At 50.4% G+C, this 23,663-nt stretch overlaps 1 protein-coding gene across 1 annotated transcript; it reads left to right on the top strand.

The window, feature by feature from the left end:
• The first annotated feature begins 10,971 nt into the window (after nucleotides 1–10,971).
• On the top strand, nucleotides 10,972–23,463 carry Ccn5 (cellular communication network factor 5). Its single transcript, XM_021156596.2, has 5 exons — nucleotides 10,972–11,242; nucleotides 11,498–11,590; nucleotides 15,245–15,461; nucleotides 19,092–19,349; nucleotides 22,532–23,463. The coding sequence occupies exons 2-5, from the start codon at nucleotides 11,531–11,533 to the stop codon at nucleotides 22,750–22,752; spliced, it is 756 nt and encodes a 251-aa protein (XP_021012255.1). The 5' UTR covers nucleotides 10,972–11,242; nucleotides 11,498–11,530; the 3' UTR covers nucleotides 22,753–23,463.
• Nucleotides 23,464–23,663: the final 200 nt, after the last annotated feature.

Below are 23,663 nucleotides of genomic sequence, written 5' to 3'. Positions count from 1 at the left end.
GTGAAAGTTGGTGGACTTTCAATAAATAGTCACTGAATGGAAATATCTCAGGGCTTTCCATGACAACCGTATGCAGTAGGTGCTGTCAAGAGAGGAAACTGAGGCATGGGAAAGGAAGCCAGCTTGGAGAAGGTGAGGAGATGAGTGGCCTGGGGCTCTCTAGGGGCAGTCCCTGTACTCTCTTGGTCCTCTTGCCCTGTCTAACAGCCACTGCTAGGGTCACCTGAGGGAGGATGGAGACTCAGGCTGCCAGGAAAGCAGGTCAGACCTCTGGAAAGCCAAGTGCTTCCTTGAAGCCTTGGCCCTTCTGCCCTGCCCTGGGGTGGAGGCAGAGTGCTCTTTCCCAGACGGGTGACCTTTGGGGTTTGTTATGAATAGAGATTCTTTCTGGGGAATGTGATGGCTGATGGCAGGAGCCTATGTCCCCAGACTTAACACCCAGGAATGTGGACAGGCATTTCCAGCCGCTACCCCAGAGACTAGAAACTGGCTCTCTCAAGTGCCCTGGTTCTAAGCAGATCTCGTGGACATCCAGCTGCTGGGGAGGAGGTGGTGCCATCCGTCCTCAGCTGGAAGGTTGAGGTTCAGGGTAAAGTGGCCTTTAACACCAAAGAGACCTAAGCTCCAGCCCTGCCTTCCCTGCTATGTTGCACCAGCCTGGGCAAACCACTGTTTTCACATCACCCCAAAACATGAAAGAAAGAAAGCAAGAAAGAAAGAAAGAAAGGGAGAGAGGGGGGAAGGAAGGAAGGAAGGAAGGAAGGAAGGAAGGAAGGAAGGAAGGAAGAAAGAAAGAAAGAAAGAAAGAAAGAAAGAAAGAAAGAAAGAAAGAAAGGAAGGAAGGAAGGAAGGAAGGAAGAAAGGAAGGAAGGAAGAAAGAAAGAAAGGCCTGACAGGGTAAGGTAGCCAGGAACCTACTATAACCTCCGTTTTCATGTTGCTGCAGATGGAGCCCAGTATACCACGTGGGAGAAAACTTCTCTGTCCTGGAGCCTCCATTCTACCTCCTTTATTTCCTATTGGCTGCTTTTCTGGAGTAGACAGGATCCATTTCCTAGCCATGGTCCCTCTATGATTCCCCTTAGCATCCCTCCGCCTCTTCTTCCATCCATGCACTCACACTCTTGGTATCTCTATCCCCCTTAGCATGGATAATTCCTGTTCTCTCTTGTGCCTTTCAAGGCCTCCTCTGTGCTAATGCCATGTGACCAGTGACAGCGGGTAGCTGCCTGAGTGAAAGGGGCTTGCCAGGAGAGCAAGGGGACCTGTACTGATCTCCCACCAAAAGCCAGGTGTGCTGTTGAGTAATTGTAATCCAAGTATTGGAGAGGCAGAGACAAGCAGGTCTCTGGCCTTTGCTGGACAGCGGGTCTAGTCTACTTGGCGAGTTCTAGGCCAGTGAGAGAATCTGTCTTGGGGATGGAGAGATGACTCAGTGGGTAAGAGCACTGACTACTCTTCCAGAGGTCCTGAGTTCAATTCCCAGCAACCACATGGTGGCTCACAACCATCTGTAATGGGATCCAATGCCCTCTTCTGGCATGTATGAAGATAGTTACAATGTACTTATAAAAATAAATCTAAAAAAGAAAAAGGAAAAGAAAGGAGAAAATGATGTAATTCCATTGAGAGAGAGACCCTAACTGAGGGTCTGGCCACCACATATGCTCACCCCTCCCTGCCCCCCCAAACCCTCACATATAGAATAGTTGCTGGGTGTTTGGCATGTGCCAGGCACTGTGCTGGTCTCCTGTGAAGTCTAAACTATAGGCATGCACATTTTGACGAAACTGAGGCATATAACTGTTAAGTAACTCATCTAAAGATGCACTTTAAAGAAAGGCTGGAGTTCAGACTAGATTCAAGACAGTATCAACCTCCAGATCTGGAACGCTCTTCTTCTAACAAGCTCCATCCAGCAGAGGACATACAGGTCACCGGCTCCAGGCAGGCTCCCCAATGCCCATCCAAGGAATCGACTTTCCTCAGTTAAGTCAGATGCCAGGAATCTGAGGACAGCAAGAGGGGGCAGATGCTGCCTGAGCATCTCTGGACCAAAGAAAGCTACTTCCATGTTCTTTCCAGACCACAGGTGGTGTTGGTCTTCATGCTTTGATAGTTGTGATAATAAGGACAGCCTTGACTCCTGTTTACAGAGCAGGCTCTCGGTACAGAATCCTGGAGTGCTGTGCTGCAGCAACAAGCCTGTTCATTCTCTGTCTGCATGAATCCTCACAACAGCCCCGGCCCCCCTATCAGCATATGCAAGCAAAGGATGCAGGACTCAGGGGCTGACCAGACCTCCAGGTACCAGGCCAGGATTTCATTCCAGCATCAGGCTATGGACCCAGGGTCATTATTAGCTTCCTGGTGGGATGAAGGGGGCTCTGATCCTGGCCTCCTCCCACTGCTGGTACCCAACCACTGTAGGAGCTGGGACTCAGCGGGAGGGAGGTTCACTTCCAGGGCCCCAGCAGGCTCAAGCCTCACACAGTACACACTGTTTTGGATGAAATGGGGCACAGAGTGAGTGATTTTGGTTTAGGGAGGTGGGCTATCACCAGGAGCTATCTTAAGCCCCTATTTGCACAAACTTGGTTTTTCTCCCTGTCCCCCATTTGCAATTCACTTTCCATCCAGGCCACCTGAGTGGTCCTGAATCTTGCCACATGCGGGCTTTACTCAGGATTCTCCACACACCTCAGTTCTGCACCCCAGGGTGTGTCACTTCAGGGAGGGGCCAGCACCAAGCAGAAAACTGACTTACCTTTTTGCCCTCCCACAAGTGGGGTACCCCATCATCTTTAATGTGCCCTTGCCCCAAGATTCTTCTTGGGTGGGGCTGGGAGCTCTGGAGAACTCTTGAGGCTTTCTGTGCAATTTGACACTGCGTTCACATTTGAGGAAAGTGGTGTGTGGCTCGGTGGTTGAGAGGGGAAGCGTTGGCTGCGTTTGTGAGCTCATCCTCAGCTCGGTCAGCAGCAGCTGAGGGGCGCACAGGCTGGCCTTCCGGAACTTTAGTTTACCCCATCCATGAAAGCCCTGTCCCAGATCTGTAATCCTCACATCAGACCCACTTGGAAACCTGTGCTCAGAGGAGTGACGTGGTATGATCAAGGTAATGGAGTGAATGACAGGCCACAGCCAGGTCTGTCTTACTCCTTTCACGCCAGGCAGTTGGATCTAGTCGGTGCTTGTTGGCACTTTTCCTCCCTCAGTGTTGAGAGTGGACCCCAGATCCTTATACTGCCAGGCAAGTGTCCCACTACTGAGCCACACCCCCTTCCCCCAAATCTTTACAGGCAATGAGCCTCTAAGGTTGGAGTATCCAGTGCTCTACTGACTTAGCTATCTCCCCAGGCTCATGGATACAGCGTGTCTGCCTGATCCCCACTAGGTTTGTGATGGGGGTGATGTTCAGGGTGGCCCCCAGGTCTGGCCTACACCTCCTGGTGTGCCTTGGGTAGCACAAGGTGTCTGAGCCACTGGGTAGCACAGCTTCAGCCTTTTCAAGGGAAAGAAGGCCCCTTGGAGGGAGCGGAGTGGAAGGAAGTCCCCGGGGTTCCATATCATTAGCATCACCAACTCCAGAGAAAACATACCATTACTGGAAGCCTAGCTGGGCAGAGTGGGTGGAAGTGGCCATGTCAGAGGAAACCACACAAGGCCTGCCAAACCTCAGGGGGCTGGCTCATTAGGGTATTTACGGAAATGCTGGCCCTGAGGTCGCCCAGCTGCTGGGCTGGGATCCCCTGGGTATCCTCAGGACCCCAAGTGCCAGCTTGGCAGGAACCATCAAAGGCTACAGCTGAGCCCTGTTTACCTTCATGGCCAGCCTGAGAGCGGATAGTGAGGGTCAAATGAGTGGACAGGGGGACAGCATCCCTCCAGATCATCTGTGGGCATCCTGCTGCAGAGGTTGAACAGAGGCCCTTACTAGATCCTCCTGGGAGGATGTCATTTCCCTCAGGAGACACACCCAAGAGGTGACTCTGGAGGCAAAGGGTTCGGATTCTGATTGGGTCTCCATTGACCGTCTAACTCTGTAAGGCTAATGCAACTTATTGATGCCTAGGTCTCCCCACCTCTAGATTGGGGACAGTGGTAACAGTACCTTTTATGGACCCATCAACCTAATTAAGCGATTTAATACTTCAGGTTGCCCAGAACCACCCGTGTCTCTTATTAAGGACCCTAAAGTCTTTGCTGTAGAAATAGGCCTGAAATTGTGGAGAAGCTGAAGTTATGATTGTGAATCAGGCTTAGGTCCCATCTGGGGAGTTCAGTGTTGTGCAGAGGCACTGTATGTATACTTTAGGGGCCATTGCCTGTCCCCAGTCACAATAGCAGTTGGCTAGGGTACTATTGGCCTTTTCAATCTCTGGAGGAACAGGAACAGACTGACCCCCTCAGGTCTACTCATTGCTCTTTTGAGGGTCCTGTCTAGATCAGCCCACATCCATGGTTTTCATCTGGCTCTGGAATGAACAGACAGACACATGTCACTTCTGAGCCCTGAGCATGCTGTAGGCCTGAGCCTTCTTGTTAGGGGCTCCTGGTCCAGGGCCTTCTCAGCCTCTACACAGAGGAGGAGGTCAGTTATTTGCATACAGCATTCAGGGAAGGGGACACATGCCACAGTTAACTTTCTTGCAATGTTTGCGTCCTGCCGACAGCACCGGAAGCCACTTTCTCAGGGGATGGGGTGGCAGTCCAACTGAGACCTGACCTTAGAGCTGCCTGCAAATGTCCCAGGAGAAACTCCTAACCTCCCAGACTCTAAGAACCCACAGAGCTGGACCCAGCTACCCTGGGTGTCTCCACACAGGAGAGATCAACAGGAGCAAACACTAGTGTGTGACTTCCATCTCTGGGCCTGTCTGCCTTCCTGAGCATAAGGGTGTGGGACTCTTGTGAATAGCACTTCTCCAGGCTGGGATGTAGCTTAGTTGGTATCATGCTTGCCCAGCAAACACGAAGCCATGGGTTCGATTCCCAGCACTGCAAAAACTTGGTGAGAAAGCTCAATCCTGTTATCCCCGCACTTGAAAGGTGGAGACAGGGCAGACCAGACATTCAAGGTCATCCTCAGCTACACAGCAATCTTGAGGCCAGCCTGGGCTATGTTACATCTCAAGCCATTTTAAACATTGAGAGTTTCAGGGGGCTGTGTTCTGAGTGGAGAGAGTCTGGAGAGCTACCCTGGAGGCAGCCACGATCGAGAAAATGGATCTCCCATCCCCCAACCAAAAACCCCAAGGCGCAAGCTGATGACTGGACAGTGACTCAGCCACCCCATGACTAGAGCCCTCAGGGGCAGTTACTAACCAAGTCCTGCCCTCTCCCCAGCCAATGCTCCCTCAGCATAGCAGGGATGGGAACAACTAGCTCCAGGCCAGGCCACATGTTCACATGGTCCTCAGTTTGCTGACCACATATGACTCAGGAGTCAGAAGAGTCCTGGGAGGCTGAAAAGACAACCTGTGATGCCATCACTGGGGACTGGGCCTCCAGAGTTACCTGACATCACATAGGCAGAGATGGGGGGGGGGTCTGACACCTGCTGGAGAAAGTTTTCTACCTCTGCAAGCTGCCATGCAGTGTGCCCAAGAACTTGGCATCATTCCCACCCCAGCTACCAACATGCTCCCCAGTTGACACTTGCCTGCACAGCTGCAGCTCCCCTCAGCTCCCCACCCCCATCATGGCTCCATCTAGATTCAACCCCACCACCTCCAGGCCTCACTTCATCCTGCTCAGATCACCCCGCTGACACCTACACTTGCTTCCAAATTCAGTGTCTCGTCCTCCAAGTCAGGCTCAGGTCTCCCTGTCTTCCTCCTTAGCATGCCCTACTAACTATGTGGAAATTGTCTCTGCTGGTCTCTGTCCCCTGACCTCATGGGCTCCCTGTGGACAGGGACCTGGTTTTCCTTCTTCTTTAACACCGAGGCATGGCTGGTACAGTCGGGGTTTGTAGAATGAATACATGGAAGATGGATGGATCGATGGATTAATGGGTGGATGAATATACAAATAGATGGACAGATGGGTCAGACAGACATAAGTGGAAGAATGGATAGATGAGTGGTGTAGTAGACAGATAGTGGCACCTGTAGGGACCAAGCGGAGAAATGTCTCCTTGGAGCTGGGGTCTTCTGACAAAGGCAGGAGCTCTCAGGTGGGATAGGAATAACCTGGCCCCCTGGTTTGGTCCCTGATCAGCTGGTCCCAGCTTAGCAAAGCATCCTGAATTCTGAGTTGTGCTGTGGGTCTCTGCTGAGGGCCTTTCTCCAAGCCCCTCTCTGGGTCAGAGATTTCCTTCTGGAAATAAGTGGTTTCTAGGTGTATAAAACATAGACCTCTGGGGCTAGGGGTGCTGGAAAGCAAGGAATTACTTTTCACCCACTTTATGGATAAGGAAACTGAGGCCAAGAAAGTCAAAGGATTTGCCCAAAGGTGCACAGAGACAAAGCCAGGATTGGAGCCTGGCTTCTTCAGTTCACTGACATATGTGAGAATTCTGGAATTTTTGGCTTCTTTAAAAACACAGAAATATATTACAAGAATGTGCTTCCACTTTAATCCCAGGTTTGGGGATCTATGGCTGCTTCAGACAGCCTGCGGCAGCTGACTATGATTTGCCTCATGCTCTAGTAGAAGCGTGGTTTTGCCAGCTGCAGATAGTTTCTATGGCTGTGTGACATATGGAAGTGACATATGGGCACTTTTCAGAGGGTATATAAATGCTAGGGCCTAATGGTTAGTGGTTGTTGGTTGTGGATTGTTAATAGTCGTGCTTAAAGAGACGAAAGGAAAGAAATTAGATTCAGGGATCTCTCTCTCTCTCTCCCCCCTCCAATGATAGAGGGTGAAACTGGGAGGAGAGTAAAGGGTGGGAAAGGAAGACCCCACAAAGTAGTAAAGACTGGCTAGACACTGACTCATTTAGACACTTGCATGCTAGGCTTTCTCCAACATGCCTTGAATAAGTCCTGTACACTTTCCAAAGCCCTGTCATGTGCCACCATGACCCTCAGCTTGCCAGCAGCTACATACTTGGTATCATCCTCTTGCCGTCCCCTTGCTCTGGGACCCCAGCTCACACAGGCACAAGTGCTGTGCTAGATGTGTGCCCTGTGATCACCACATTCCAGCCCTTCTGTGAGCGTATGTCACTTCCCACTTGCTCCCTGACAGCTCAACCTTCCGCCAACTGGTAAACCATCTAAGTCCACAGCTATCCCTGGGGGCCTGTCACACAGTACCTGGGACCACAGGGCCAGGATATTTGAATTCCTGCCTAGCCTGCAGAACATGTGGAAGGAAATCCACAGAGGGACCCAACCTGTCCCTCCTATCACGACAGAGGCAGGGTAGTGGGAGGCATCCATTGTGGAGATGCAACCTCCAGTTGAGGGGTGGGAAGCCATTCCCCTTTCTGTGATCCACATAACATTGCTTAAGATGCAGACAAAGTCAGCATCAAAGGGCCAAACAGAATGTGCTGTCTGCAACAGGAGATTCTGTGAACAAATCAACAAGCTTGAGATCAAAAGAATTCATCAAAACAAGACCAAATTAATAGCAGACACACATGCCCGAGTAGGCTGACCAGAGGTACAACGTAGAGACAGGGCTGGGATGTGTGTCTCAGGGGCAGAGCATTTACCCACATCCCTGGATTCCATCCTCAGCACCCCGCTCCCAACCAGGTAAAAGAAAATAAACAGCAAAATGGTAGCAATAACCTGGACCTAGAAGTTAAGTAATTTAAGGCCACCGTGAACCAGTGATGTAGTTGTACATCTGAAAACCTAAAACCTGGGGAAACAAGCAATTTTTAGGGAGGTATAAGGAACCTTTAGAGGGGACAATGACCATGTAGGTACTGGATGCAAGCGTGAAGACCTGAATTTGAATCCTCAAACCTCATAGAATAACGCTGAGTCTGGCAGTGCATACCTATAATGCCAGACCTGGAAGGCAGAGACAGGAGGATCCTGGCCTAGAGAAGCATCAACTGTATGTTCAGAGAGAGATCCTGTCTCAAAACAAAAGGTGGAGAGCCACAGAGAAGGAAACTCAACCTTGACCTGTGGCCTCCTCACCTGTACCCCCTGGTGTGCAAGTCTGCTCTTGTGCACGCTGACATGCCACAAGATCTGCCCAAGGACTAGTGGAGAATTGAAGTTGAGGTATTCTATTTCCAGATCTGATGGCAGTCAAGACCTTCCCAGCCTCAACTCAGCAGCCCCAGGGCTCTGATGGTAAATCCCAGCTGAACTGCAGGAGACAGTCCCTATGTTGTACAGGCTACAAGGGAGACGGGGAAAGAGAGGGGAACCTGTCAAGTGAGCTATTTGATAAATGTCCGCCGTTACAAAAACTAGATAAGGCAGTCCATGAAAGAACGTTACAGGCCCATTTCATTTATGAACAGATGGAGACACTAAATAAAATACTGGCTGAATCCAGCAAGGTTAAAATAACCACATTCCCTCGCTATCAGGAAGTTTATCCCAGAGAAAACATCAACCACAGAGAACTCGCCAGCAAATCTGCCTCAGAGGATCAAGGGAGGAAAATAGCCCAGTGTTCATGACGCCTGGAGCAGACGCGGCTCTTGGACGAGGTCCTCGGTCTTCAGGGAAAAGAAGAACTTTAATCTCACAGAGCTTTTCATAACCCAAAGCTGCATCTATGAATGTCCTGAAGGGCCCGGAAAAGGCGAGAAGAGCAGACACTGCTGCTGTGGTCTGAGGCCTGGAGGCCAGTAAAGATGCCATTCTAGCAGGAGAGAGACAAGGTTAGACAAATCAACAGGCAGGGATTGAGTATGGGATAGCAGTGAGTGGGATTGAGCATGGCTTCCAGGTATGCAGACACCACCACCAACAGCAAAATGGTGTTTTTACATCAGCAGTAACTAGCCAGGAATACTCAAACTCATGTCAGCTCAAATAGGAGGGTCTATGGGACTATATACATATATACATATTAAAGACAGTGGTTATACATATATATATATATACATATATATGTATGTGTATATATATATACACATATACATATTATGGCCCCTTAATTATGTACATTAAATCTATAAGGAGCATCCAGGACACATATGTAGCTCTAGGCATCATAAGGGATCCATCCTCTCCTTTTTGTCTATGAGTCAGGGTCTCTCTATATAACTCAAGCTAAACTTAAACTCATTATCCTCCTGCCTCAGCCTTAAAGGTACAGGGATGACATGCATGCTTGCCCTTGCCTGGCTCCAATCTCCTTCTTTTTTGCCTCCCTCTGTACATGAGACCTAGCTTCAAGGTCCCTCCATAGTACAAGGCAGCCATGAACATCACCATCCTACCTTTGACCAGAAGCAGAGGAAGAAAGGAGTGTCCGAGTGACAAAAAGGCCTTCCCTTTAGGGACTGGTCCCAGAATTTGCACCCAACGCTTTTGTGTAACTCACAACAGGAAGCTAGCCACATAGCCTTGCCTGGCTGCCAAGCTGAGCGCATCACTGTCTTACACAAACTCAGGTCTTGGAGATGGTGGCAGGAGATAGAGAGTTATCAGTGTGGACATTGTGTAGGTCTGTCTGAGAGAGTTTCCGTGCAGCCGTGGAGTGGGTGAGCACCCAAGACAGGGTGTCAAGTCTGGCTCAGAGTTGACTGCGAACCAACAGCCGTCCATGCTCACCTCAGCATGCCAGCCACAAAACTCAGCGGTGTCTCACTGCACACCTGCCTGATTCAGGTCCTGTGTGCCGTACCTCTGCTCATGCTACCTAACCAAATGACTGCAGTCTGCCTTTCCAGGCTCGCTGGTGTCATGCCTACGTGTGGCATAGTCTAGTCTCGATAAGCATAGAAAGGACCAAGCAGGGAACTACAAACAGCAAGGACCCAAGGTGGCCACGCCATTTCTCCCTCAGGCCCTCAGGTCATATAGACTTATTTGCTAGATATTTGTCTTCTACCCACAGTGGTAGGCATAGTCTGTGTGTGACTCGGAGGGAGCATATAGCCTCCAGGTTTGTTTTCTTTTGAGATAGGGGCTTGCTTTGTAGCCCAGGCTAGCCCCCTGTGATCTGGGCTCATGGGTGTGTTGCATTGTAACTGGTGGAGGTGTTGGGAGCCACAGCCTTCTCTAAGCACCTCAGACCCTGTTTCTGACTTTATCCCAGAATCAACCCCCCCCCCCAAGATGTCCCGCCTTCTATTTCCTGCCTCAGCTCATTGGCCAATCAGCCTTTTATTGACAGATGATGCTTCTACATAGAACACAGCAGATATCTCTACACTCTGATCTTTAAATCCCATGTCCTTCTACCCAACACCCGTTGATAGGACCTTAGGGACATCCCCTGTACCCAATGGATACAGTTGGTGATGTGAATCCTGTGTTTTATTCTCTGCATATTCCTGCCCAGTCCAGTGCCCAGGAAGCCACATGCCCACTAGATACCTTCTGTACTGAGTATGCCAGGCTACTATGTTAGCTCCCTCCTCCAGACATTTGATCATGCTGTTCCCTCTGGAACATTCTACCACAGAGCCTTGTTAGCTTTCAGAATTGGCATCTCCCTCAGAAGTTGTATCTCACTCTCAGTCTGAACAAGGGGGGGGGTCCTTACACTTTTCATTACTACCCCATGCCCCAGGCTCTGGTCCCCAGGTCTGTACTGTGCCTCCAGTTCTGCAGAACCCCCCAGAGCTGGTAGAATCCAACAAAGAGAATTTTGCTCAGTCAGATCAGCAGAGTCCAGCAAGTGCCAGCACACAGTAGGCTCAGTCTGCTTAGGCTTGGCCACCCTAGGCCACCTTCAGAGCCCAGGAGGATAGGGAGGCTCTTGGTTGCCAAGAGCAGACAGGCTGCCAGGGAAGCTCTGCTCTGAGTCACACCCACCTCTGGGTGGCTGCCAGTCTCCCTGCCAGAAACCACAGGCTGGGTCTGGGCTGCCCAGAGCTTGAGCTTCAGGGCTCAGGACGCTGAGGGTCAGATCTGCAGAGCATTTGACAGACGCTCCTGATCTCCAGAGGACCCCGGGCTGGGACAGGGGGCTTGGCGAGGCTGCAGCTGCTGTGGCCGTGGCTTGGGATGGAGGTCTTTCTTGCTGGGAACTGAGGAGCTGAGTGGCTCCTGTCAGGCTCCTGTCCTAAACTCTTGGCACTTGCGGTGGCTTGGGCTTCACACACTGTCAGACACCTTCTTGGTGGCCTCCTCGGCCTCAGGTAACTGGGCTTATTCCTGGGACTATGGAGACCGGCGTAAGGACTATAAGTGTGTGTGTGTGTGTCTGTGTGTGTGTGTGTCTGTCTGTCTGTCTGTCTGTCTGTCTGTAAGGACTATAAATGTGTGTCTGTGTGTGCGTGTCTATCTGTCTATCTGTCTGTCTGTCTGTCTGTCGTTTTCTCTTTCTCTGTATGCACCTAGAGGGAACCTCATTCCCTCCAGAACATAAAAAAGACTCGGGTCTTGCTTCCCAGGTTTGAAGCTGGCTCCACAAGGGACACGGTGACATGAGGGGCAACCCACTGATCCATCTTCTGGCCATTTCCTTCCTCTGCGTTCTCTCAATGGTAAGGCATCCTGGTCTTGAATGACAGCAGAATTCTGGGTGGTGGGACAGATATGTGGTCACAACTTAGAACTCTTGGAAAGACCCTATACTGGATACAGTCTGGTCTCTGTGCCCAGGCTTGCTTCCCTCTCTGGGCATGCAAGTTCTGCTGTGTGAACTCAGACAAGTGTCCTACCCTTTCTGAGCCTCAGCCTCAGTTAAATGGGTGCAATGTTCATGAAGCTTCTAGGGAGACCATTAAGGAGAACTGCTCCACAAAAGATAGCATAGGTCCTGGACCTAGATGAGTGTCTAAAAGAGGACAGTGGGACCCTCCAGTGTCCTCATAGCAACTAAAACAAATGGGAGTGCTGTGTAGCTCTGAACCAGGACAGAGGTTGATGCTGGGGTCTGATTGCAAAGTACAGTCCATGAGGGTACAGCATGCCGGCCCTCAGGCAGTCAGTGACCTCTGGCCCTGGTCAGAGAGAGCGGAGACATCTCTGTGGCACATGTCCTTGTCCCTTGGTTCACATTGGGCATCTTTTAATTGGCTTGTGAGTACTTTCATTTGCACATTTACAACAGTCTTCTAAGAAATTGTCCTGTTTTGGTCAAAGAAGACTCAGAGAGGGTAAGCAATGTGCCCAAAGCCACACAGCAAAGATAAAGAACAATAGAAGAGTTGCATGGTGGAGCCTGGGGCAGACATAGGTGTGTCTGGAGGAAACCCTAGTCGGTGTCTCTCTACCCTAACCTGGGCAATACCTCACACTAAATGTTAAGTTCTCAGTATCACGGAGTTAAGGCCTGGAGCCAATGCAGTGTGAGTATAAACATCTCCCTCCCTGGGACCAACGGGCTTCCAGTCTTGGAAGGTGTTGAGCAGATCATGGTGCTGGAGAGGGTGGCTTGGGTCTCCTGGGCCCCGGGAGGGGAGGGTTCTGAAAGGGTGAGGAAGAGCTGCCCTAGATTGGCCACTGGAGTGACATTTATGAAGCCATTCTTTCCTGGTCCTGGGAAGTTGATTGGCATCTGGGATGTAGTCATGGAGAGGACGTGAGGCCACAGCCTTCCCAGGGGATGGAATTCTGGGTCTTCCAGGCAGGCTGTGGGCTCCAGGCTCTGGACTGGGGCAGGAGGAAGGAACCTGGAAACAGCGAAGCGATGTTGATCAGGGTCTGAAAGCGACCAGAGACTTAGTTACTTAGTCTGGGGAGACCAAAGCAAATGAGACAGCTTGAATATGGGGACAGGATGGCTAGCAAAGATGGAGGAGAGGAGGATGCCAGAGGGGCTGCTGCTTCTATAGGCTAAGCAAGAGCACCTGCCCTGCCTACTCACTGTCCTTGAACTGAGGACAGAGGCTGAGGCTGAGGTTCAGGTGCTAACGGAGTCCCTGGGGGAACAACAGGCTCAAGAGTTAAGTTTGGGCTCTGCCTTCCCACCAACCTGGATTCTTTCCAGATATTTACCACTTGATTTTGACCTGTTTTGTCCTCGCTGTTTTGGAGTTTATTCTGAAACAATGTGTCACTCTGTAGCCCAGGCTGGCCTGGAACTCACTATGTAGCTCAGGCTAACTTCAAAATTCTTCTGCCTCCGTTTCCCAAGGGTTATTTCATCATCTTTAAGTCAGACACGAATCCCATACCTCGCAGGAAAGGGCTAAAGGAAAAGCTTGTGCACACAGCACACAACGTAAGGGTATCATTAGTGGCTTTTCTTGGAGTCAGGACCTGAAGAAGCCAGAAACTACCGAGAGCCTGCAGCAGGGCTCCTGCTCAGTAGAAGGCTTGTTTTGTCTTTGGCCAGTTCTGCTCAGCCAAGGGAGTCAGACCCCTGCTCTGAAAGTCTGCCTCTTTCTTCTCAAGAGGACTGCAAGTGAGTTACCCAAGAATGTCTTATATTCCATGTTGAGATTACACAGAAGGCTTGGAGAGGTGACAATGCATGCTCATGGCAAGCTCCCAGAGGCTGCTGGTCCAGGAACCCTCTGGAACCTGAAATTCTGCAGGGTGCCCTGCCTTAGGTGGAAACTCACTCACTGGCCAGAGACAAGCAGCAACTCTGGGGCGGCCTCTGCTGGCCAGAGTGAGAACTGCGGGCCCTGGAGAGCAGGGGTGTTTGTTTGTTTGTTTGTTTGTTTGTTTGTTTGAGACTCTGGATCCAGGGGTGGGCAGGATGGGGCGGCGGTAAACAGATCACTGTTTCCTTGATCCCACCAAGAGGTCTGGGGTCTTTAGTTTTCTTTTCCTAAATCACAAATCCTCCATATAAGGCCTTCTACTCCTGTTAAAGATTGATTGTCCACTGGTGGGGTACCTCCCTCTTGGTGCCCACCTTCTCGGGAACTCACAGCTTCTGGAACTTCATTTGTGTATTTCTGTCTTGGGTGAAAGGCGCAGTTGTAGACTGGGGTGAAACCCTGCGATGAATGGGTACTGAGCCCCTGGCTCAGTTTTTGCCTCTTTCAGAAGTGTCCTCCTCTGGGGCAGAGAGTCCACATCCGTGAGGTGGGCATGGCACGGCTCCCAGATCTGACTATTGGCAGTCACTCCCCCCAACCCCAAATTTCCCATTTGTGCAGGGTGCTGGGGGTGGAGGGAGGGTGGGGTGGAGTGATGTGGGGGTGGAGAGCTGGAGTGGGCTGGGCCAGAGGGGCTGTGGACCTAGATGGTTCTTAGACGCTTCTAGACAGCTTATTAAATAGATCACAGGTCCTGCTTCCGTGACTTCTAGTTTCGTGAGTCCCAGAGGAGGCCTGGGAATCTGTATTGCCCTTTCCTGGCTAATCTGATTGTGCACTTAAGGCCTGGAAGCATGGTGGGCTGTGTCAAGACCGGGAAATGACGTGTTCTGTTTGACTTCTCAAGTCCGAGGGGTAAGAACACACTCTTCCCTTGGTATCACTCTCCGGCTTTTGTACCTGCCCTCCCGTGAGCGCATAGCCAAGATGGCCACCTGAGTTAGCCACATTCGGGAAGGCAAGGAGATTGTTTGGTGGGGTAAAATGCTCTCAGTGCAAGTTTGAGGACATGAGATCGTGCCCCAGCACCCATGTGTAGCAGCCACACACAGTGGGACACATCTGTACCCTCCAGAGCTGAGTGGCCAGCAACGGGCAGAGCCTCAAGTTCACTTGGCTAGGCAGCCTAACCAATCGGTGATGGTCAGGCTTGGTGAGATACTCTGCCTCAAAAATAGAAGGTAGAGAGTGATAAATTCCTCTACCTGATGTTGATGTCTTCATATTTACACATAAACACCTGCACACTACACATACATGTGCACCCCAAAAATAAACAAACAAGCAAAAAGCCAGCCATATTGATGACCTCCTACCCATGCTCAGGGGTTAGTGACATCATTTCCTGTCCCCCTTCTACAAACGAGGAGACTCAGGCTTGGAGAGTTAAAGGAGCTCTCAGGCCACCCTGCCAACAAGACAGAGCCTAGGACTGAGACTCTGACCTGGGTCCTTGCTCAAGGTCAGTGCCATGCTGCCTCTTAGGAGCACCGTGGGATGGCTCAGTCTGAAGGCCCATTCTGCGTGACACGGAGGCTGAGCTAAGGATCCCACACTGTCTGGTTTGGCAGAGAAGTGACCAGTCTTGGGAGTCTCCATACCTTCCATGATAGTCAAAACTGAGTGAGGTTTCTGTCTCCCCAGGTGTGTGCCCAGCTGTGCCCAGCACCCTGTGCCTGTCCTTGGACACCACCCCAGTGCCCACCCGGGGTACCCCTGGTGCTGGATGGCTGTGGCTGCTGTCGAGTGTGTGCACGGAGGCTGGGGGAGTCCTGTGACCACCTGCATGTCTGCGACCCCAGCCAGGGCCTGGTTTGTCAGCCTGGGGCAGGCCCCAGTGGCCGTGGTGCCGTGTGCCTCTGTAAGCAGGTTTGCTAGACCAGTGTGTGTGTGGGCAGGGAGGAGGCTGGGGGGTCAAGGCCATGGGATCCAGAGTCAAAATGGAGCCCACTCTCTCTCTATCTCTTTCACCTCACTTTAGGCGCTAGGTTTATTCAGCTCAACTGGTGACCCAAAGGCCGCTCCCTGTTTCTTCCCTCGGCCTCTGCTGGAACTGTCCTGATGGTGACCTCCATCCGCACACATCCACATCATAGCCAGCTTCCAGAGCTGGGCCAACAGCTGCCCACATACAGCCCCTTGGAGAGCAAGGGTGCACAGGCATCACATGGGGCGTGGTGTGTGCCCAAGCAGTGTCTGGCACTTGTCCTCTTTCACAAGTTCTACAAAAAGGGAAACCGAGACTCAAAGATGTTAGCTAGCAGGCTCAATGCCCTACAGCCTGTTCCGTCTCCAAACAGATTTAAGTAACAGTCTACTCCCTCCATACCTGGGGCTGGGAGCCTTAAGCCACTCTCTCTCTCTCCTCTCTCTCTCTCTCTCTCTCTCTCTCTCACACACACACACACACACACACACACCATTTGTTTTCTGGTGGCATTGGACATGTGACATTCCTCACCACTCTCTCAGGCCTGGGTGTCCTCTGACACTTTGGGGCACACACACACCATGCTGTCATACACACACACACACACACACACACACACACACACACACACACACTCCATTTGTTTTCTGGTGGCACTGGACATGTGACATTCCTCACCACTCTCTCAGGCCTGGGTGTCCTCTGACACTTTGGGGCAGGGCTTGGTGATGGATCCCAGGACCACTGCTGCTGAGAAGCAATCTGTGGCCTGACCTTTAGCAGCAATCTCCCTGCCTGTGAGGAGGTGCCAGGATCAGCTGCCAGTGGTGACCTTGCCAAGGGCCCCCAAAAGCAAAATTACCCTAGTTGAAATTTTAGAGAGATGGCTCAGGGGTTTTGTTTTGTTTTGATTTGATTTTTGTTTTTTACAATTCATCTATTTCACTCACCTAAGTGTTCTTTCCATTTTGACAAAAGAACCTCACCCCTTTCCTTTCTTGCCCCGCTCTCTGCTCCAGCCACACTAGCCTTGAACACCCAAGACATGGTCTGGACCACAGGGCCTTAGCACAGAGCACAGGCCATTGCGCCACACTCATTCTTTCCCTAGACACACACATGGGTCGTCCCCTCACTTCCTTCACATTCGCACCCACATGCCACTCCATCTGTGAAGCCCTGCCACTATCTTTAAGAAATTGCAAATCCCCTCTAACCTTAGCCCACTATTTCACTAGGCTGGATCACCAGGGACACAGCCTCGGCTCGTTGGCTGTGTTTATTTCCACTGGAGTGCTCCAGTGGGAAGGATATTTGCCCACGTGCCCACATATCCTGAATTACAACTGCCTGGCACATGGCCCAGGCCACATGAGGTGCTCAGCACATATCTGTGGCTTTCCGTGGATGCCAGCAGAGGGTCTAATGGGGCTGGCAGTCACTGGAGCCCTTTCCTAAGTCCTGTGAGAAAACACCATAGGAGTCCATTTCCCTTTATCCTTAACAGGGAGGTACAACCCAATGTAGCCCCTATCTCGCAGGTGAGGAAGCTCAGCTGAAAGGGTTAAATCACTTAAATGGGTCACAGAGCTTACAGGTGGAGGAAGGAAAGACAACTGTGGCTCTGTGATTCCTGCCTTGCAACTGACTTTCCCGAGGGAAGAAAGGACCTACAGATTCCCGGAGAGCAGGCCCATGGCTTGTGCTCAGGGGGGCTGAGGACCTCAGATGAAGGCTGTTATCATGGGTAGGTAGGGAATGTTGCCGGCAGAGGGGATTTGAAGCAGGCTTGGGGAAAACAAGAGTTTGGCTGCTGGACATGGGCATAGCTGGGTAGGATTCTGAGACAGCTCATGGGGTTTGCAATGTCAGGGAGCCCCTCAGAGCAAAGCTATCCTGCTGAAGGACTGGCTGCCCAGCCCCACACACCCCACACCCAGCCAGCTCCCAGCTGATGGTCTATGGAGTGCCAGGAACTCTTGCTAAAATGATCGTCCTCCTATTGACTTTCCTAAACATGCCTGTTTGTCAGGTGTCAGGTCATCCTGGCAACTGGGGGCCAAAGCTGGGGCAGAAGTCAGGGTGTGTGTGTGTGTGTGTGTGTGTGTGTGTGTGTGTGTGTGCTCGATAGGTATGTGTGTGTGTGTGATAGGTGTGTGTATGATGAGTGTGTGTGATGGATGTGCATGTGAGTGTGTGATGGGTGTATGTGTAAGTGGGTATGGTGTCTGTGTGTGATGAATGTATGTGTGTGTAATGAGTGTGTGTGATGAGCATGCATGTGTCACAGGTTTGTGTGTGATAGGTGTGTATGTATGATGGGTGTGTATGAGTGTGTGATAGATGTTTGTGGGTGTGTGATGGATGTGTGTGTAATGTGTGTGTGATAGGTGTGTATGTGAGTGGGCATGGTGTATATATGTGATGAATGTATGTGTGTGTAATGAGTGTATGTGATAGGTATGTGCGCGCGCGCGTGTGTGTGTGTGTGATGGATGTGTGATAGGGGTTTGTGTGTATGTGTGTATGTTCACATGCATGAATGTACACTCATGTGCCTGTGTGATGGATGTGGTGGGGTGAACCCAGAAGTGGCAAGGCCAGGTAGGGGTCAAGGCACAGCTGCCTAAGTGGTTTCTAGGGAACCATTGACAACAAGGTCCAGGTCAGAAGGTCTTTGTGTCCAAGGACTTGTGATCTGGAGGCAGTGTGGACAGAGAACAGTCCTCTCTGGAGAATAAGGGGATGTCAGGAAAGACTCTGGACTCCAGCCCTTCAGAAAGGTAGTGGCATGAAGGCCCACATCTTGAAGGTATCACTGTGTGTTCTTGGGCACCTCTATGTGCCTGGCCCTGTGCTAGATGCTCTGTGTGTTGACCCATGTAACCTGAGGGCACAGGTCACTGTAATCATTGAGAGTGATGGGGCCACTCAGAGAATTTAAGCAGCTAATATAAAGCTCTAAAGCCAGAAAATTCAACCTGACCAGACAAGGATGGCGTCACATTAGGAAGAAGACTAAGAGGCCGCCTCATGAACCCCCAATCCTAGAGTGTGCTCCACAGCTAAATACTAAACATTACTAATTTCGATAGGTGTCTAGCCCAGGCTGGCCTTGAACCTCTGAATCTCTTGCCACCACTTCCCAAATGCTGTGCTTACAGGAATGCCAGCAAGCATGCTACCACAGTTTATACAATGTTGGAGACTGCGCCTAGGGGCACGCGCATGCTCGTCAGACAATCTGCCGAGCTACAACCCTTTACCCAAGGCTTCATTTTGTCAGATTCGTCACACACATAACTTCATTTAGTCTATAACATGCTGTGAAATAAGGTCCGACATATCCTATTTTTCCACATGGAGAAACCGAGGCAAGATGTGAAATTACTTGGCCCATAGCTGGAGCCCAGCCAGGCTCCCGGATGCCTCTCTGTCTTGCTGAAGAGGAAGGTGGCCAGTGGGGCAGGGGTGTGCTGAGGAGCAGGGATGGCACAGGGTGCAGGTCTTGTGCTCTGACCTCAGGACCCTGTGCCGGTCCTCTTTCTCCTCCCTGTGCAGTCGAAGAGGATGACGGGAGCTGTGAGGTGAACGGCCGCAGGTACCTGGATGGGGAGACCTTTAAACCCAATTGCAGGGTTTTGTGCCGCTGTGATGATGGTGGTTTTACCTGCCTGCCGCTGTGCAGTGAGGATGTGCGGCTGCCCAGCTGGGACTGCCCACGCCCCAGGAGAATACAGGTGCCGGGAAGGTGCTGCCCCGAGTGGGTGTGTGACCAGGCAGTGATGCAGCCGGCAATCCAGCCCTCCGCAGCCCAAGGTGAGTGAGTGTGGGGAAGACCCAGGCCACCAGGGTCTCCATTGCAGCAGCTCCTAGAAACAAAACTGACAAGCTGACAAACCAAAAAGGCAACCACTTAGAGATATAATTTCAACCAAGAAATCATTTAAAAGAAAGTTCAAGGGGCTTGAGATATGGCTCCGTAGTTAAGAGCGCTTGCTGTTCTTGTGAGGGTCTGGTTCAGTTCTTACCAACATAGTGGCTCATAACCATCCATGACTTCAAATCTGATGCCCTCTTCTGACTACTGCGGGTGCCAGGCATGCACATGGTATACATACATACATATATACATACATCATACATACACACATCATACATACATACATCATATATACATCATACATACATACATCCACCATACATACATACATCACACACCATACATACATCATACATACATCATACATACATACATACATACATGAGGCGAAACACACACATAAAATAAAAATAAATAAATGGTAAGACATAGTTCAAGTTCAGGTGGCTAAGTCAGGGAGGGGCAGGAAGGAGCATTATCATTCTTGAGTGAAATTTGTGTATCTCACACCAGTGGTATAAATATTATATAGGTGGTATAAGAGAGTATAGATAATAAATATAGAATAATATGATATGATATAAAAATAAATGTATAAAATATATATTTATGATATGTAAATATGTGGACAATTTATAATATTATAAACACAGGATTGTTTGGATTTAGGTAAAATCCATAGGTAGACGATTATGTAAAAGCTGGACCAGGCAAGACCGGAGTTTGGGCCATAGCCAGGGCGGGGCAGAGATACATGCAAGACAGCTACATCCTTCTACAAACTTTTCAGCTCTGGGATTTTGTTGTCCTGTTTCTTTAAACACATTATTCTTACCACATGAATTTGACTGGGGAAGGTGACCAGGAAGTGAGGGCTGGTTCTGCGCTTGCCCCTGCATGCAAAGGCAGGAGTCGGGTGGCTTAAATGTATGGACACTGTGTTTCTAAGCTCAGTTCTGGCCGCGCTTGCTGGGTGACTCTGAGACAGGTGTTGAAGTTCCTGGCCTCAGTTTCTCCAGCTGTAAGGTGGAACTAATAAGAACGTCTTCCCTTTAGTACCGCGGGGAGGACAAAATTAGTTCATTCAAGTAAATGGGTTGTAAGAAGGCCCACGCTAGCTAGCACTGTAGAAGTGCTAAGGCCAACCTTATCCCTGCTAGGGAATATGATACATAGGCGCATAGGAGAGTCATCCCAGTCACCTTATGTACCCCCCACCCCCCCCCACCCCATCCCCCCCACCCCCCCCCCATAGTACTTGGAATCGAACCTAGATCCTTGTATACACGAGGCAAACGCCCTACCATTGAGCCATGCCGCCAGCCCTCAGCTTGCCTGTCAAAACGCAATATAAAAACCCCGCCTCCCATCTGCCCTCCCTGTGTGAACATGGACAGGGCCATGAACACTGGCAGTTATTCCTCTGTAGCCATAGACTCAAACAGCTGTGCATCAAAAATAGTATAGTGCAAGCAATTTAAGTGGATTCGGGACAAGCTTACAAATAAATGAGACTCAGACTATGGTTATTGTATTGGCTTTGACAATTACTGGGGTCACCTCCTAGTCTACTCTCCTGACTGCTGCCCTGGCTACCTCCCTAGTGGTGTATCCCCAGACACTTGCTGCTTCTCCTGGCCATGTGCTCATGGCTCCTCTCCTCTCATGGTGGCTTCCTCTTCTCTCTTACCTCCCCCCACCCGCAAACCAGGTCACTCCAAACCCACCTACTTCCAAATCCCTCTACTAACTGTCTGTAGTCAATTTTATTTAACAAATAGATTTAAATTAAGGAGTAAGGTTTGCACAACAAAAGCTTGTAAACATGAGAAGTCGCTCATAGGCCTAGACCTTGCCACATAGAATTTAGCATTGTAATACACAGCAACAGACCAAACCTCAACAAAATAATTTTGTAATCGGGCCTGCACCGGTCATGTGCAGACCATTTCTCAGCAAAGATGGTTTCAGAACTGTCCAGTAGCATTTCCACTTCAGTTAGCATCAGTGATTGGGAGGTGACCTGTGTTCCTAGGAAGGTGTGTATATGGGAGGGGGTCATCTGTGCAAACATTGCACCATTTATACAGGGATCCAAGTGTCCCCGTGCCTCCTGCCCTAACATACAAACACATGACACCTGTGTGTGCCCAGCAAGGTTTATCAGGGGTTTCTCAGCATCAGCATCAGTGACATTTGGGATGGGCTGAGTCATTCTTTGTGGTCAGGGGCTTCTGGGTATGATGTGGGATGTGGAAAGACAACCTTGCCTCTCTCTACCCTCTAGATGTCAGTAGCAACACCCCTCCCCCAAGCCCCTTGTATACCTTCATTGACTGTGACAATGGAAAATGTCTATAGACATTGCCAAATGCTCTCAGGGCTAGGAGGAAGGACATCAGACATAAAGGAAAAGGAGAATTGGGGAGGAAGAGATAGGCCATGGTGAGCCTGCTATCCTGGGCCCTTCAGGTTACAGTACCACGCCACACAAGTGGTAAGACACTATGTATCAGTGAGTAGGAAGGTAGAGAAAAAAGAAAGATGGCATGTAGAGGAATTTCCCTTAGTTATTTGATTAGCTAAGAAAGATGACAAACAGCCAATCAGTGGACTGAAATAAGGAGGCAGGGTTTCCGGGCAAGACAGGAAGAGGCGGGCAGGAGGAGAGGAGGAGGAGTTGGAGGAGACAGAGGATGGGGGTTGGGGGAGGAGCAGAGGGAGAGTTGTTGGAATGAAGATGGAGCAGAGATCATGACTTGGAGAAACTGCAAGTAGCAGGGATTTCATAGCTGGGGAAGAAAGTGGTATAGAGGCATATCTGCCCAATATAGGCGTGGAGTTTATAAATATATACAACCAAGGGTGTGGTTTCCCTTCATGGGCTCATTAGGGTTGGAGATCTATCACAACGTCGGTCTTTGCTAGTTGTTTCGTGACCGATGTCAACAGGATGCATTGTGCTCAGACACTCTCAGCTACTGTTTTATCCAGTCCCAAATGTTAGAAAGCCCAAGAAGAAACTGAAGCCTAACAGCCTCTCCAGGTTCCCTGTGATGGCCAGCGGCTGAGCTGACTTAGTGACTGAGCCCCAACTTCTCTTCTTTCTAACCTCCAGGACACCAACTTTCTGCCTTTGTCACTCCTGCATCTGCCGATGGCCCCTGTCCAAACTGGAGCACAGCCTGGGGCCCCTGCTCAACCACCTGTGGGTTGGGAATAGCCACCCGAGTATCCAACCAGAACCGATTCTGCCAACTGGAGATCCAGCGTCGCCTGTGTCTGTCCAGACCCTGCCTGGCATCCAGGAGCCGCGGTTCATGGAACAGTGCCTTCTAGAGCCATTGTGCGGATGTGGATACAGGGCCTGCCATTCTCAGCAAATGTCCCTAGGACCAGGCCCTGGACCGATGGTAGATGCTCCTCTCCATGCTCATGGCTGCAGTTAACTGTCCTGGGTGGATTCAGTGTCCAGAGCCACTGAGCAATCCCTGCTTTGTCTGAGGTGGGGGAAGCGGGTGACCAGCTTCATTTCTCTGATTTAGCCTGGGATTCTGACCCAGGCTTCTGGGTTCTCCTGGCTAGTTCCTCAAAACTTCCCTGTATGAAAAGGACATTGGAAAGGACCTTTAAAGCTAAGCTGTACTGGGCAAGCCTGGCCACCATGCTGGGGATAATGACAGTAATAGGTACCAGGCAGCAGATTGCCTGAAACATCCAGGTCCCTTCTTGGGCTTCTATGTGCTTGTCCCAAAGATTATGGGTGACCTCGTAAGTGTGCCTTCCCTGATCTGAGAACATCCTGTCTAGCTGGGAAGAATTTTCTGTGAACATGAAGAGATGAGATCACACTATTCTTAAGAGCGTTCGCCAAGTCCAGGAACTTGACCTTTGTATTTGTAAAAATACACATCTCTTAAATGCTCACAAAGCAAAAGGCTCCACACTTCTGGCAGGCCAGGGCCTTTCTCTTCAGCATGAGAGAGACAAGGAGCAGCATAGTACCCTCCTCTGGAGGACTGGCCCGGCCTGGAATAAACACCCAAATCAAGAGTGGAATTTTGTTTGGTGTCTTGTGTTTTTGTGCAGAAATGAAACCCACCTAAATATAAACATTATATCCTCTCCTACAGTCCACCTTGTGGCTTGGGAGACAGCTTGGCTGGTAAAGTGTTTGGCAGGACAGCACGAGAAGCTGGGCTCAATCCCTGGAACCTACATACAAAGGTGGGGGGGGGGGAGGGGTGGTG

Source organism: Mus caroli, unplaced genomic scaffold (genome assembly GCF_978045245.1).
Source record: "Mus caroli unplaced genomic scaffold, Mus_caroli_1 scaffold_2, whole genome shotgun sequence".
NCBI classification, from domain to species: Eukaryota; Metazoa; Chordata; class Mammalia; order Rodentia; family Muridae; genus Mus; species Mus caroli.
Note: the sequence above shows the minus strand (reverse complement) of the source record. Positions and strands in the feature narration are given on the sequence as shown.

What these genes read in the sequence shown, in the direction of transcription:
- Ccn5 (XM_021156596.2), top strand. Translation starts at nt 11,531, where the DNA reads ATGAGGGGCAACCCACTGATCCATCTTCTGGCCATTTCCTTCCTCTGC. An exon ending in TCCTCTGCGTTCTCTCAATG is followed by an intron (nt 11,591 to 15,244) that starts GTAAGGCATCCT and finishes CTGTCTCCCCAG; the next exon opens with GTGTGTGCCCAGCTGTGCCC. An exon ending in CCAGCCCTCCGCAGCCCAAG is followed by an intron (nt 19,350 to 22,531) that starts GTGAGTGAGTGT and finishes TCTAACCTCCAG; the next exon opens with GACACCAACTTTCTGCCTTT.